The 16,653-nt window shown below is 46.5% G+C and overlaps 1 protein-coding gene across 5 annotated transcripts in view; it reads left to right on the forward strand.

Moving 5' to 3' along the window:
- LOC111950415 (autism susceptibility gene 2 protein-like) overlaps positions 1-14,818 on the forward strand; it is a 17,597-nt gene extending 2,779 nt beyond the window's left edge. For 2 of the 5 annotated variants that reach the window (XM_023967981.2, XM_023967982.2), the window contains 11 exon segments: positions 5,056-5,294; positions 7,961-8,005; positions 9,038-9,133; positions 9,356-9,427; positions 9,561-9,590; positions 9,804-9,875; positions 10,399-10,540; positions 10,901-10,981; positions 11,148-11,231; positions 11,430-11,670; positions 11,911-14,818. In XM_023967981.2, coding sequence (XP_023823749.1) covers positions 5,056-5,294; positions 7,961-8,005; positions 9,038-9,133; positions 9,356-9,427; positions 9,561-9,590; positions 9,804-9,875; positions 10,399-10,540; positions 10,901-10,981; positions 11,148-11,231; positions 11,430-11,670; positions 11,911-13,210 — 2,402 coding nt within the window. In that variant the 3' untranslated portion in view covers positions 13,211-14,818. 5 annotated transcript variants of the gene reach the window in all.
- Positions 14,819-16,653: the final 1,835 nt, after the last annotated feature.

Here is a 16,653-nt window from a genome sequence, read left to right on the forward strand (position 1 = left end):
GCTAGTTGCGCTTAGGTCACGTCGGCCCTCCAAAGACTCGGTGTTCAGGCCTAGAGCGCAGCCAGGAGGAGAAAGAGCCAGGAGAGCTGCAAGGACGTCCCCGTTGCCTCTCCCCGCTCCAGGCCCCCAAGCAGCCCGTACCCCCGCAGCCCTTGCTGGCGCCCTCGGCCCCTGCCTCTGTCCCTACCCACCTCCCAGGCCCAGCCCTCTCTTCCCGGCCCCCGTCTGGCACATGCCCCGGTCCACCAGCCCCCACGCTCAGAGGCTTCTCTCAGGCCTCAGATCCCGCAGCCCTGCCTCTCGCTCAGGGCAAGAGCCTCCTCCGCAGGCCCCCCCCGCCCAGGCCCCAGCACCAGCCTGATGAGCTCTGTCCCGGCCCCAGCGCCATCCTGAGCACTGTCCCACCGCCCGGCTCTCGCCCAGTCTGCACCCACACCCCGCCCTTACTGTCCACCACCCAGCCAAGCCAGGCCGGGGCCTTCAACGCCTCCCTCACACTGTGGGGCCCACCCTCGCCCCCTATCTGCTACGTACAGCGCAGCCTTAGCCTTAACGGCCTCGGTGAGTCCCAACACACTCTGTTTACACAAGATATGTAGGCCTGTTTAAGCTCCAGTAAATTGATGTTTTCTTTTGTTTGTGTGCGGTTTTGATATTGAGTAATGTAAAGAGAATACCTTTCAGACCCCTCTTTAATTGAAAGTATTCAAACTCTGATCTCTATATCAGCATATAAAATGAATTGGCCAAAAAAAGCTATATAAGCCAGTTAGGTGAAACCCCCCAGCCAGACAACATCACTGATTCTCACCAGGGGGACACACACGCCAGTCAGCTGAGCTATAAGTGCCTTAGATTGTTTAACACCCACATTGTCATCTGCTGCTGAGGAGCCTCCAGCTCTCTACCCATCTCTAAATCTCAGCTAGCTGTTCCTCATTACCGATAGTCGAGCACTGAGCCAATGAGCATTTCAGTGTCGTTAGAGCGCTTAGGAGCATAAGTAGGTATAGAATGCATATCATAATTCAGAGCTCCAGGATAGCTCCCCAGAGTCCCAGCAGCGTACAGAGTCCCAGCGAAGGTCTCTCCTCCTCGAGGAGAAGCTGGCTCTGTGTCTGACTTCCTCTGCCAGCGTGCCAGTGTTGTCAGTCAGTGTGCACACGGGTCTGGCAGACTCTGTGATAATCACGGGGTGGTTACAGAGACAGGCGGCAGCTGACAATGAGCTTTGGGCTTAGCTTGTTCAGTTACTGCTACATGACTTTCGGTCGTCAGAGAACAAATCCACACACAACAACACAAGGCGTCGCTGCCTTCCTTTTTTTTGCATGGCATGTACCTCTGGAGCTGCTTAACGACAGAAATGTTTGAACACAGATGCTGTTCTATAATGTTTGCCAGTGATTGTCATTGGCATCTGAGGTGTTTTAAGGTAAAGTTTTGATACATCCTGAGATTCAGAGAAAAGTCTCTTGAGGAAATGCGATGTAAACCTTTCTGTCGAGATCTATCTTATGTGCAAGGGGAAGCTGATTTAGGTGGGAATGTAAAGAGAAAAAATCCCTCTTTCTCTCTTGTCCCTGTTGTCCGTCCCTTTTATCTCTCTAGCAGCAGCTGGTGAAGTAGTATCCCCGCGGCCACTAGTACCAAGCCCCACGCCCTGCGGGTCCGCTCCCCACACCTCACCCACCTCCACCTTCCGGTTCCGCCACTGCAGCACCAGACCTTCCCCCTGCCACCAGCTCAATCGAGTTGCTCCCCACGTTTCCCCCCCGCCCTGCAGTCTCGCCCACACCCCATACCCCAATATGTTTGCGCGCTCCACCGGCCCTGCCCCCACCTCCGCCACTTACGTCTTAGCACCCTGCCAGTCCCCGAGGGACACCCCGCCGCTGGGACGCCCTATTCAGGTAGGCACATATACCAGGCTGCCCCCATGTGGACAGGCAGGAGAACTGCACCACAACAGCAGCTGTCGCAACACACAGACAGCAAAGAGCAAAGCTGTAAATTCTCATGGCTGTTGTTGGCGAAGCCAGGTCATCTGTGGCGTGAAAGAGGTGCATGTGGAGCTCTAGACGTATTGAACTGTGACAGGAGGCGAGACAGAGACTGAACGAATGTTACCTTGTGCTAATTTATAGGAGCACAGAGAGCCAAGTAAGGATTCCACACATAGCTGCACTATGTTGCGTCTGTGTTTGTCTATAATGTGGAGTAGGTGGCAGACAGGTGTCCTGTCCTTCCCTCGGTCAAGATTCTGTTGGGTTGAATTGATTGATCACTACAAACAACACAACACTTTTTCCCAATCAGGCCATGTGATGAATGCCTCTCTGTTGTGGCCACTTGTGATCTAGCTTGTTGTCAGGGTCTCACTGAAAGGGAGTATCATCAGTTAATAACACTATGAGATCTCTCATTTTCACAAGGAAAGTGTGTTCACATCTACAGAATCTATTCAGTCAAAACAGCATAATGAACTCTGCTGTATATTGTTCAGATTCTAATGAAACTGCTTTTATGAAGAAACAAATAAAATGTCCCTCATCTCAATAAGAGCTAGAACAAATGTATGAAATGGTGCATTATATTACAGTGTAATACAAAAGTATATGGTTACTCTGGAGGAAATAAAATTTCTCGGGACAATTGCTCAATTTGATGGAGAGTGTAATATAAAATGCATTTCTCTATTTCTCCTCAAGCCGTTGTTTGCCAGTCAGTTGATCAACAGCTCTGTTCTAAAATGGTTTGAGGTATTCATGTAATTGCAATAAAGGTGCAGACTCTTCGAGCAGCAGGCACCATTCAGGGATGTCAGTGACTCCTATAGTAAAGAGAATACCTGAAGCTTTCAGAGTATCTGTGATCTTGGTTTCTTGAATTGTTATGTGACTAAACCACGAATAATAATCACTCTGTAAGGGTTGTTTCCCTGATCATGAAGTACTGTACCTCTGTGTGGGAGTGTTGTTACTCTGATCATGAAGTACTGTACCTCTATGATGAGTTGTTATCTGATCACTGAAACTACTGTACCTCTGTGGATGTTGTTCCCATGATCATGAAGTACTTACTCTGTGGATGTTGTTCCTGATCATAAGGGAGAGTCTGTACATGGCTATGGATGTTGTTACTCTGATCACGATAATGTACCTGACTTGTGGATGTTGTTACTCTGATCATAAAGTACTGTACCTCTGTGATGTTGTTACTCTGATCATGAAGTACTGTACCTCTGTGGAGTTGTTGCTGTCCCTGATCATGAAGTACTGTACCTCTGGGATGTGTACTCTGATCATGAAGTATGTACCTCTGTGCTGGGTGTTGTGTCCTTGATATGAAGTACTGTACCTCTGTGGATGTGTTGTTACTCTGATCATGAAAGTACTGTACCTCTGTGGGGATGTTGTTACTCTGATCCATGAGAAGTTCCTCAGGTCTGTACCCTTCAGGTTGCCCTTTGGGTTTTTTTTTCGCGACTGACGTATGTGTGTTGTTACTCTGATCATGAAAGTTACTGTACCTCTGTGGATGTGTGTAACTCTGATTCATGAAGTTACTCTGTACCTCTGTGGATGTGTTACTTCTGATCATGAAGTACTGTACCCTGTGGATGTTGTTCCCTGATCATGAAGTACTGTACCTTCTATGATGTGTTACTCTGATCATGAAGTACTGTACCTCTGGTGGATGTGTTACTCTGATCATGAAAGTACTTGTACGCTCTGTGGATGATGTTGTCCGGTCCTGCATCATGAAGTACTGTACCTCTGTGGATGTGGTTCCCATGATCATGAACAGTACGGTGTACTCTGTGGATGTTGTTCCGCTTTCGCATCAATAGACTTTACGGTGTAGCCTTGCTCGTGATGTTGCATTACTCTGATCAATACACAGGTACAGCCTTGCTACCATCGTGGTGGCATGTTGCTCTTATCATCAACCGTAGACTGTACCTCTCGCTCGGATGTTGTTTTTCACAGCTGGGCGAAATTTTTTTTTTTTTCATGAAGTTAACCATGTATCACTCTTCGGGATGTTACTTCTGATCAATTGTATCGTACCTGTACTTTCTCTTTGTGAAGGTGTTGTTCTCTTCCTGATCATGACACATTCACGTACATGTTACCTCTTGAGATGTTCGTTTCAGCTCCTGATCATTGAATGTACTGTACCATCTGGTGGAATGTTGTTACTGTCTGGTTCATTGAATACGGTGTTACTCTGTTTGTGGGCGTGTCATTAAGTTAGCTACTGTCAGAGAATACTGATACTCTGTGAATAGATTTGCACTTCGTGATTCCATGAGAGGTACGTAGTATTTCATCTGCTGTGGATGATTGTTTACATCTGATCATGAATGTACTGGTACCTTCTGTTTGTGAATTGATTCCTCTTGATATATGATAAGAAACTGTACCTCTCGCATAGGAGTGATTATCCACCCTGCTGCTCATCGCTCTCTTACTTTGTACCTGCTGTGGGAATGTTGATTTCCTAGGACACTGTTTCATGAAGTAACTAGCTTACCTCTGTGCGGAGTGTTGTTCCCTGATCATTGAAGTACTGTACCTCTTGTGGATGTTTGTCTCCTATATATTTTCACTGGCATCATGGTAATTACTTTTGTACTCTTGTGGATGGTTGTCCATGGGCTAGATCCATGAGGCGGTCGATGTACCTCTCTGGATGTATGTCTTCCCACTGATCATGAATAGTTAAGCTTTAGTACTCATACTGTGGATGTCTCTTTAACTCTGATCGTAATGATCAGTCTGATCATGAAGTACTGTACCTCTGTGGATGTTGTTACTCTGATCATGAAGTACTGTACCTCTGTGGATGTTGTTACTCTGATCATGAAGTACTATACCTCTATGGATGTTGTTACTCTCACACAAAACCGATCCAGCACAGACACTTTGGCTATCACGTCTTACTCTGCTATTCTTAGACAAAACAGATCCAGTGTGGACAAACAGACACTGGTCCTGACCGTGAGTCTCGTCTTTCCTCCTCTCTTCCTCTCCTTTCTCTCTCCTCCAGAACAAGACCTGCTGCGCCAGGAGCTCAACAACCGTTTCCTCGCCTCGCAGAGCGCCGACCGCGGGGCCTCCCTGGGCCCGCCCCCGTACCTGCGCACCGAGCACCACCAACACCAGCACCAGCACCAGCATCAGCACCAACACACCCACCAGCACACCCACCAGCACACCTTCACCCCCTTCTCCCACGCCATCATGCCAACCCCTGCACCCCCCATGGTGCGTACCCCAGCCAGAAATGTGAGGATAAGTAGAACACTACTCCTGGGAGGGCAGAGGGGGTTGGCGGTTTTAGACTGGAAGGGAAGGTGGACTGGGGGATAAGGGGTGTGGATAATGATAATAATGATAATGATAATAATAAGCATTMACAGCAAAAATCTCCAAAAGGGTGTTTGGTGTACATAAAGAAACAATAGGGTGGAATGGATAGTGTTTTTGAATATGAGTGTTTTAATACAGTATTGGTGATCCTATAGTACTATAAGGCAGTTCCAGTCTTGCTGGAGGGAAACAGGGGTTTTCTGTGGCGTGTCTCTCAATGATGACCCATCTGTTTCTGCATTTTTTACCACAGTAATACCTTTCTTCTCCCCAATTTTTTGGGGGTGTTTTCTCTGGCATATTTCGGGCACCCCAAACTGGAATGGAGCTATTTTTAAACTAGCAGTAACATGCTGTTAGTTTCAGGCCACAGGCACTGTGTGGCTGTCCCTCTGAAACAGGCCTGCTCACCATCCCTCTCTCTAACACATACACGCACACACGTACACACACACACAGGCACACCGTGGCCCCAGACAATGCACACACACACACACACTCACATAGGCCTACTGTAACCGCTGAGTATTTTACATTGCTCTGAAGATTTTCCTCAAAGGCGAAATGTCTAGCGCTCTGACAGCTAATGAGGACATAAAAGTGTTTTTACGGCCGTAGTGTTTAAACTTGACTGGGGGAAATGTTCTCCCTGGGTCCACATTGAACCACTTAAACTTCCCCAAATTAAACACAGAGATACAGAGAGCTGGATAGTTTATGAGCTCTTCAGTCACTCATAAAATGGGAGGGTGAAAAGCAGGGAAAGGACTCTTAAAGCAGAGGATAACGATGTGGCCAAATGGCTCCTCCGTCTTCTTGATTCACTAAATAGCCCACTCTGTCATGTTGATAATTAAGCTTCTGTTGAGCTGCTGCGATATTCTTTCAGATGTACATTGTGTGACTCCTGAAATGTCCTAAAAAGGGACATTATGTAGTCACTCAACCCTCTATGTTAGTTAGCACGTACAGTGCCTTGCAAAAGTATTCATCCCCCTTGGCGTTTTTCCTATTTTGTTACATTACAACCTGTAATTTAAATGTATTGTTATTTGGATTTCATGTAATGGACATACACAAAATAGTCCAAATTGGTGAAGTGAAATGAAAAAAATTACTTGTTTAAAAAAATTCAAAAAGACAATTATGGAAAAGTGGTGTGTGCATATGTATTCACCCCCTTGCTATGAAGCCCCTAAATAAGATCTGGTGCAACCAATTACCTTCAGAAGTCACATAATTAGCTAAATAATGTCCACCTGTGTTCAATCTAAGTGTCACATGATCTGTCACATGATCTCAGTATATATACACCTGTTCTGAAAGGCCCCAGAGTCTGCAACACCACTAATCAATGGGCACCACCAAGCAAGCGGCACCATGAAGACCAAGGAGCTCTCCAAACAGGTCAGGGACAAAGTTGTGGAGAAGTACAGATCAGGGTTGGGTTATAAAAAATAGCAGAAACTTTGAACATCCCACGTAGCACCATTAAATCCATTATRAAAAAATTGAAATAATATGGCACCACAACAAACCTGCCAAGAGAGGGCCGCCCACCAAAACTCACAGACCAGGCAAGGAGGGCATTAATCAGAGAGGCAACAAAGAGATCAAAGATAACCCTGAAGGAGCTGCAAAGCTCCACAGCAGAGATTGGAGTATCTGTCCATAGGACCACTTTAAGCCGTACACTCCACAGAGCTGGGCTTTATGGAAGAAAACGAAAAAAATAAGCAAACACGTTTGGTGTTCGCCAAAAGGCATGTGGGAGACACCCCAAACATATGTGAGAAAGTACTCTGTTCAGATGAGACCATCAAGGAAAACGCTATGTCTGACGCAAACCCAACACCTTCCATCACCCCGAGAACACCATCCGATGTTTTTCATCGGCAGGGACTGGGAAACAGGTCAGAATTGAAGGAATGATGGATGGCGCTAAATGCAGGGAAATTCTTAGGGAAACCTGTTTCAGTCTTCCAAAGATTTGAGACTGGGACGGAGGTTCACCTTCCTGCAGGACAATGACCCTAAGCATACTGCTAAAGCAACACTCAAGTGGTTTAAGGGGAAACATTTAAATGTCTTGGAATGGCCTAGTCAAAGCCCAGACCTCAATCCAATTGAGAATCTGTGGTATGACTTGAAGATTGCTGTTCACTAGCGGAACCCATTCAACTTGAAGGAGCTGGAGCATTTGAAGAATGGGTAAAAATCCCAGTGGCTAGATGTGCCAAGCTTATAGAGACATACCCCAAGAGACTTGCAGCTGTAATTGCTGCAAAAGGTGGCTCTACAAAGTATTGACTTTGGGGGGTGAATAGTTATGCACGCTCAAGTTTTCTGTTTCTTTGTCTTACTTCTTGTTTGTTTCCCAATAAAAAATATTTAGCATCTTCAAAGTGGTAGGCATGTTGTGTAAATCAAATGATACAAACCCCCCAAAAATCTGTTTTAATTCCAGATTGTAAGGCAACAAAATAGGAAAAATGCCAAAGGGGGTGAATACTTTCGCAAGCCACTGTATCCTCTCTGTATCCTCATTGTTCTTAGTTCTGTTTATTTCYTTCCTTCTACAGTTTGAAAAATTCCCAACAAAAGTTGACCCTTTCTACAGACACAGCGTGAGTTTCTCTATGTGTTTGTGGGGCAGTTTGTGCATTCTTCACCCATCCAGCCATGTTAGTACATGTTGTAGCTGTGTGTGTATTTGTACAGTAGCTCCCATGCCATCCTCCTCTGCTTCTGCTCTGAGAGAATACAGCGTCCTGTCTGTCCACAGCAGAAGACTGGGCAGATGCTTTATCTATGTCTTACCCATCACAAATGTCTGTCTGCTAACACAACTGTCTGCTTGCTCATTCATTCACTACTGTGGAACCTGGCGGAAGCATTTCAACCCCCTTCCTACTCAAGTGAATAGAACAAATTATCAATTGAGTTCAGTGGCTCTATCAAGTGTGTGGTATGTGAGTGTGTGTGTGGTATGTGAGTGTGTGCCGCTGTATGCTTTGTCTCTACCACTTAACCTCTGCCTTCAATTACTGCTCTGCTATTCAGAGGCATTCACCTGTTTCCCACGTTGTGAATCAGAGTAGCAATTACATGTTCGTCAGAGTTTGGTCTTAATTAATCTCACTGCTATCAGCACAGTTAGGCGGGCTAACCCCTATTTAAAATGAATGAATTAATGTGTCAACAGAGAGACACTGGTTAAGATTACTGGGAGTATTCTTTCTGGTGAGAGTTCCTCTCAACTGTCAACACTCACAGAGAAAGACTATAGCAGTAAATGGGTTTTAGCGGCTAACAAGTAATTCATAGGTTATTAGTGTGTAATTTCAATGTTAGTGCTTAGTAAATACCTGGTGATTTCAGTAGAATAAACAAGTGTGACCATTTTAGTTTTGCTGAACACTTTGAGGCACTAAGATCAGTGACAGTTGTAGCTACCTGACTGACGACGGTTTGGATGTTGACCCCTGGTGATGCTGGTGTTGTTCCCTCCACCCCGCCCACCCTGTACCCTGTCATGTCATCCTGGCCCCTCTCTCCTTCATCTGACTGTTCATACAGCTGCTGTCCTTCTCTGTCTGAACAACACAACACTCCACCCATCATCACTCCTCTCTCTGTTCCTTCTCTTCTTTTCTCAGCTGTTCCACTCCTACCCCCCGGGCGTGTCCGGCATTCCACCGGTGATCCCTCCGACCGGGCCCTTTGGCTCTCTGCAGGGGGCCTTCCAGCCCAAGGTAGGGCCACAGCCCAACACCACACACACACACACACAGTTGGTGAACCTGACAAACACACCTTCAGTGTAGTGTGCTCTCTGAAGACCAACACACAGCTAAACATACAGTACGTTATCAGAATAGGGAGTGAACTTGAAAAACATGTGCATGTACACACTGAAGACAGAGACGATGCTCCCCATACCTCCTCTCACAATGAGCTCTCTCTGTGTTCTGCAGACTTCTAACCCACTGGATGTGGCCTCAAGACCTGGAGCAGTCCCACACACACTCTTACAGAAGGACCCCAGGGTAAGCACCCTAGCTGGACACACTAACACACTCAATAAGGACGCCATGCATAGTTGCTAATTAGGAACGCCTGAATGACAGACATTAAAGTAACTGAGCCATCTCTCTCTCTCTCTCTCTTTCTCTCCTCTAGTTAACGGATCCGTTTCGGCCCATTCTCAGGGTAAGAATGTTAATAGCTGTCTCTCCCCTAACTTCCTTCCCTTAATATTTTAGTGCAGTAAAATGGTGTTGTTTGCACAACCAAGTTAGTGAACAAACTGGACAAAGATTAAACCTTGTCCTGGACAAATAAAAATGKCCCTAATGTGTATACAGTCCTTGAGAATCCTACATTTGAGGTTAACCGTATCAGCTGGCTTTGTGTTTTGTGCAGAAACCAGGGAAGTGGTGTGCCATGCATGTCCATATGGCCTGGCAGATCTACCACCACCAACAGAAAGTTAAGGTGAGACCTCCCCTTTGCACTTCCTTCCACTCACAGACTGTAGAGAAACACTGTCTGTTGTGCTTCATTATAGTGTGGTTCTCTAAACCCCAATGTTTTATCATCTAAGACCCAGTCTAGTTTAGGTAGTAGTGTAATCCAGCTCCTCTCCTGGAGAGAGACAGTATAGAGTGACAGTATAGAGAGAGAGAGAGCGAGAGAGAGAGCGAGAGAGCGTCCCATAGAGAATCTTATAAGAGGACTGCCATCTTGTGTTACTTTCACTGATGTAGTGGAGTGTAAGTGTTTACAAGCCTTTTGCAGAGAAATGCACAAAAAATATAGGGAGCGTTACTTTAATCACCTCGATCGGCGCTCAGCGTTTACGCACCTATTTTTTATTGCCTCTACACTACTGGGTTCCTTCATGCCTTAGCCCTCAAATAACCAACAAAACGCTTTTTACAGTTTGTATCCTTGCTGATCCTGCAGTGTTGGTGGTGGGTTGTTCATGTGCTGTTTCTTCCTGTCTGGCGTCTTCCAGCAGCAGATGCAGGTCGACCCGCACAAGCTGGACTTCGGGCTCAAGCCGGAGTTCCTGAGTCGACCCCCTGGCCCCAGCCTCTTTGGCGCAATGCACCACCACCACGACTTAGCACGTCCCGCCACGCTCTTCTCAGCAGCAGGTGAGTGTGGGTTGGTTAGTGCCCTTGGTAGAAGATGAGTGACACCATAGAAATTTGATTATTAGAAGGGAAAAGCCCTTCAGAACAGGGCAATTTGACTGGAACACTCATTGGTCATTGTATTTCTATGATTGACACACTACCTCCAGGACCTCCTCTCCAAAGGAGATCAATCCTTCTGGACCCATAGAGAGGTCTATTTTTAACAGAGTGTCGAGGCAGCGCACAGGTCTCCACATGGGTTATAGGTTACATGCTAAGATTAATGCTCTTGCCTCTTAAAAGGAAAGAATACTGTTTCTCAGTTTAAAATCCTTATGGAAGATGTCTTACATAAACTCTCTCTCTTTTCCATGTCAGGTTCTACACATCCTTCAGCCGGACCGTTCGGCCACCCTCCGCACCACCCTGGCAACTTCCTCACCCCTGCACCTCACTTAGGTAAGACACAGCACACACAGCGCACCTCGTCACGTCAAATGCATATCAATTGATCCTTGTCTCACTGAGGCTGTATGGAGCGCTAACAAGTACAGCATGTCTGTGTCAGAAGCTGGTTGACCCAGTACAGGAGCAATATAGATAATGTGCTGTCTCTCTCTCTCAGAGCCATTCAGTAGGCCTCCCTCGTTTGGAGGCCTCTCATCTCTTAGCACAGCAGCCTTCGGTGGGCTTGGAAACCCAGCACTAAGTGAGTTTCATTTCCATGACAGCATCATGTATTTGTGTGTATTTGACAACCAAACATTTGAGGATTTCCTGTTAGATTATGACAATTAATGTTGTATGATGTTTTCATCAAATTCTAACATTAGAATTGACCGACCGCCACACCAGCGAGATATGCCTTTTAACTTGCGTTTTGGTATTTTCTTCTTTCCGTATGTTGAATCTCTAACAGCGCCTAACTCTGTGTTTGGCCATAAAGACAACCCCAATGCACAGCAGCACTTCAACAACAACCACGAGCCGTGGAACCGGCTGCACCGCACGCCGCCCTCCTTCCCCACCCCTCCGCCTTGGCTCAAACCTGCCGACTCGGAGAGGAGCGCCTCAGTCAGCTCCCACGAGAGAGACAGAGACTTAGACAAGCGAGACACGTCCTCCATCAACAAAGACGACAAGGAGAGGTGGGTGTAATGGAGGGGTTTTACCTGTAGCAGTCACACCAGCAGAATGTCAGAAGTTGTAAAGCTTTGTCATGGCTGAGACTATTTTATTTGAGAGTTTTTTAATAGATGTCGATGTTTTAGGGGACTTGTGCCAACTCTGAATGTACCCTACAATTAAACCACTGACAAACACTGAAATAGTGGTACAAATGTTACATTTACTTAATCTTTAAGGCCCATTGTTTTGTGTCCATCCAGGGAAGCCATGGAGAAGCGTCAACAGAGCCATCCGTCCCCAGTCCCCATTAACCCCATCAGCCTGCTGGGTCACAGCCGTCCCCCAGAGCCCCAAAAGAACCACCTGCCCCCCAGCGAACCCCCCAGGGACAAGGACAAGCCCAAAGACCGAGACAGGGACAGGGAGCACCCCGACTCCTGGAAGCTCAACGGCACAGACGAGCACAAACTCAAAGAGAATCACCACAGCGACAAGGATACAACACCAATCATCCACGACGGGCGGGTGACTGAGGACAAGGCCAACGGCAGAGGAACGACCTCACCCTACATCCGCCAGACCAGCCTGGACCGGCCCAACGGGGGGCTGGGGAGGGGGGAGAGAGAAGCCCTGATGGAGAAGAAGGGAGAGCTGCCCTCTCTCTACGAGCACCACAAGAAGAACAACAACGAGGTGAAGGTAAAGGAGGAGAGGAAAGAGGAGCAAGACAGCCATACAGACAGGGACAGACCCCCCTCTCACCCTCACCTCCACCCACACCTGCCCCAGGTGCCCCCCACGCCCAGCCTCCACACCCACCACCACCCCCCTTCCTCCATGTCGATGCCCATGGGCATGGCAGGCGTCCACCCAATGAACAGCATCAGCGGCCTGGAGAGGACTCGAATGGTGGCCCCCTTCTTGGGCATCAGCCCCATTCCGGGGGCAGAGAGGTTCCCCTACCCAGCATTCCACTGGGACCCCATGAGGGACCCCTACAGGGGACTAGACATCCACAGACGGGACCCTCTGGCCAGGGACCTGCTGCTGAGAAACGACCCCCTGCATCGGCTGGCCGGGCAGCGCCTCTARGAGGCAGAACGCTCCTACAGGGACCGAGAAGCTCATGACTTTAACCGCGACCACCACCACCCTCTAGCCCTGGAGCAGCGCCGGGAGCAGGAGGCCCGGGCACACTTGGAGGAGCGTGAGCGGTTGCACATGCTCAGAGAAGACTACGAGCACGGCCGCCTGCATGCCGCCATGCACCACCCGGCCCTGGACGGCCACCTGCCACACCACCACGCTGGCCTCATGATCCCCGGATTACCCAGCATGCACTACCCCAGGGTCAGCCCTTCGGCCGCCGCTGCAGCTCACGCCGCCCACCAGAACGGTATCCTGAACAAAACCCCGCCCACAGCCTCCCTGAGTGCTCCGCCCCCCCTCATCCCCACGCTGGGTGCCAGGCCTGGCTCCCCCAGACGGACTACGCCCCTCACCACAGACATCAGAGATAGACCATCAGCACACAACCACAAAGACATAGAGGCACGGTGAGCAGAGTGGGGCGCAATCCTAACCCTGGATTGGAGGCAGACTACAGGCATACTCTGACCTGTGCCTCACACCAAGCACTTAGCTTTGGAAACAGCAGACTGTACCATAGCTGTGAATAATATGTGGGGGAGAACACTCACAGATTATGTTTTTGTACAATTTTTTAAAACTCGGGGGGGGGGGGGGGGGGGGGGCGGTTTGCTCCTGCTTTTTGTGTGTATTCTTTCTCTTGTACAGAATGTGTCCTGGACTACCCTGAAGGTGTGTAGGGCAATGGAAACGGCACCCTCACAAAGACGTTTTGGAATGTACAGGTACTTCAATGCATTGACAGGCAGCAAAGTGTGTAGATATGTGTACAGTCGACATGCTCACTCCTTAAGGAACAAATCATGGTACAAATATGCAAAAGGGTGTTTTGAAAGCTTTACTTTGAACAAATGTAAATAGAGGACTATTATTAATGAGGAGGAAGTTCAGAATGTGCTTTTTGCTGATTGGTTTTAGCTTGACGCAGCTGAAAAGGTTAACATTGTACCACCATGCCCCACATTCAACTATGCAACAAATGTCTTGGTTTCTACTCTGAAAGCCAGCCTGATCACCATCCCAACTGACTCTGACAACACTGTATTCTCTCCACAACCTAGATCTCACAAACCCATAATAATGTATGTATCACTGAAATGAAATCCACAGTACTCATAGAAAAACAATATCCTGGTACGGTATACGGTTGTGCAAAAGTTAAACAAATTTCTTAAATATGATACAAAAGTGTGGTAACAATCCTTAAAATTCCTATTATAGAGCTATTCATTTTGCAGAGGAATTCCAATGCCTGAAGTCACAGTGGTTCCCAACTTTTATCCCTTACTGTACCACCAACTGAATTTTGCTCTGCCCGGAGTACCCCCTCATGTGCATTTTACCAGTAAGCCTATGGTCTAAAGAGTCTTCACAAGTACCCCCTGGATAGGCCAAGTATCCCCAGGGGTCCTAGTACATCTGGTTGGGAATCACTGACCTAACAGAGAGAGAAAGATTGATAGAAAGTGAGAGAGATCACTTACTCCAACAACTCAACTCCCACGACCATTCTTGTTTTGGAGAGAATACAGCACATTTACAAAAAGACCCCACATTTTCCCTTCTAAAGGAGTGTAAAGTATGTGTTTGGAAATAAGTTATGTTGGTCTAACAGTGTATTAAAGTGCTATCCTAAGCTGTTGTATCTACAAAAAAAAAAAAAAAAAAAGCCAGTCTAAACTATGGACAGTTTGTTTCTAAAGAGCAGATATCTATTTTAGTAGTCCACTGAAGGGTTAGTTGTGCGCTTCAAAACTCTGTGAGAGCCAGATGTTGTGCAGTGTTTTTTTAACCCCACATTAAAAATGTCCACTGAAGCCGTAGTGGTTAGTCAATGCATATTGCAAAGAGATTGTAAACAAGAAAAACAATTTTGCTGTTTATCATGTATGTAAAAAAAAATGTCTTTCTAGATGAGAAAAAAACTAAACAAAACAAACAATGCGACTGAAACTTCAGCATGCTCCTCATTTAAACGTGTGTTATGTAAATTGTGCCATGTTATTAAAAAATGTGAACTAAAAATGTCTACTGGCTTTTCTATGCTCATGAGAGGAAAACAATGGCGGTTCCCGGATATTACTAGACCAACCCAMAAATCTACCTGTGCCGGGGCAGAAGTCGGATTCAAGGGCATGATGCTTTGCATTATACAGGGGCAGGGTTGGAGAGCACTGAAAATCCATCAATATCTCCATCACTCTAAATCAGCAATTACTCACAGTACTGTATGGCATTCACAATTCCTGAAGTGAATTACGACTTTTTGATAGATATCTATAGCCTCTTATTCATTAATATGGTGGTGGCAGGTAGCCTAGCGATTAATAGCGTTGGGCCAGTAATCGAAAGGCCATTGTTTCGGCTCCCCAAGCCAACTTGTGAAAAATGGGTCGATGTGCCATTGAGCAGGGCACTTAACCCTAGTTGCTCTGGATAAGAGCATGTACAAAAATGTATTGACCTGTGATTGCCCAGTTGTTTTGATGACACCAGATTAGTGAAATGAGCTGTGAATTTCCACTGTTATCATCACCCTCAACTCAAATGTGTTTTTGCTCAGCAGAGGGCGCTACCCGTTGTAAGCCTCTATACAGGCCAAGATTCATTTAAATGTGCATTGTTGATAAGTGCTATAGTGGTTGTTTTGGCGGTGTCTGGGTGGTCCACAAGCGACTTCTTGCGTTACCTTATCGCAGACACTGCCATTGGATGCAACGAAACCGCACCCGACTGTACAAACCGGCAAATCTCATGCAGCTGCGTAAGATGTCCATGCAATCACTTGAATGCATGATGTTCTATTGTCTACACCTCGATAAGACGGTTAGGCAATAAATCCCCCCCCACATCCAAAATTAACATGAAAACCTGTATTAGCCTGTCATTATTTCTATAATTGATTTTGCCTACACACTCTATCGCCGTTTTGAAGGACGAACGTGGTTTGGATACTAAGTAAGTGTGGTTGGTGGCACACAAGGGCAGCCGCTCACCAATTTGTCAGCACACAATTACACCTCCAACACCGCCAAAAACAACCAACGCGCGATCTGATTGAATCTAGGCCTAACTTTTAAAGGTAATTTATGTGGCTTGGCTGGTCTAGCGGTAGTGTTGCAGCCTCCAACACAGGTCTACATTGTCTGCATAGGTTTGTTGGTTACTACATGATTCCATGTGTTTTTTCATAGTTTTGATGTCTTCACTATTATTCAAAGAAAATTGCAAATATCAAGAAAAACCCTTGAATGAGTAGCTGTGTCCAAACTTTTGACTGGTACTGTATGCATATATATAATTTTTTTAAGCAGCATGGAATGGGGCAAATTGAGTTCAGTAAAGTTGACTACAGTATGTATGGAGAACAGTTCAGAGAATTCATTGAAAATGTGTATTCTCTTTCTTTGACACTAGATGGAAACAAAGTATAATAAAAGAAAATGTTCAAGAATGCAGACAGAGGGACAGTAAGGCAGAGAGCTCCCAGAACAGAATACTTGCTGTTGCGTTGTGCTTATGTCCTTTCTCCTCATCTCTGTCACATAAACAGATTGAACCAGTCTCACAGCTATTTGTTGAGGTGGAATTGTACACCACCGTCATCAGCAGCAATGTATGCTGTCAAACTGGAAGAGCAGCAGCATAGCAAACAGAGGAAGGGGGGAAATGTTTTCCCCTTACAGTACATGACATAGAATCTTGAGATCATACAAAGACACACATAAAAACATAAACATACCCACAACCCTTACCCTAGACTTAGATACATTGTACTGGTAATACATTGCAGTAGAGCTAGCTGTAACCCTAAACCTAACCCAGGGATCATATCCACATCCCTGCATTACCCT

Source organism: Salvelinus sp. IW2-2015, linkage group LG23 (assembly GCF_002910315.2).
Source record: "Salvelinus sp. IW2-2015 linkage group LG23, ASM291031v2, whole genome shotgun sequence".
Classification (NCBI taxonomy): Eukaryota; Metazoa; Chordata; class Actinopteri; order Salmoniformes; family Salmonidae; genus Salvelinus; species Salvelinus sp. IW2-2015.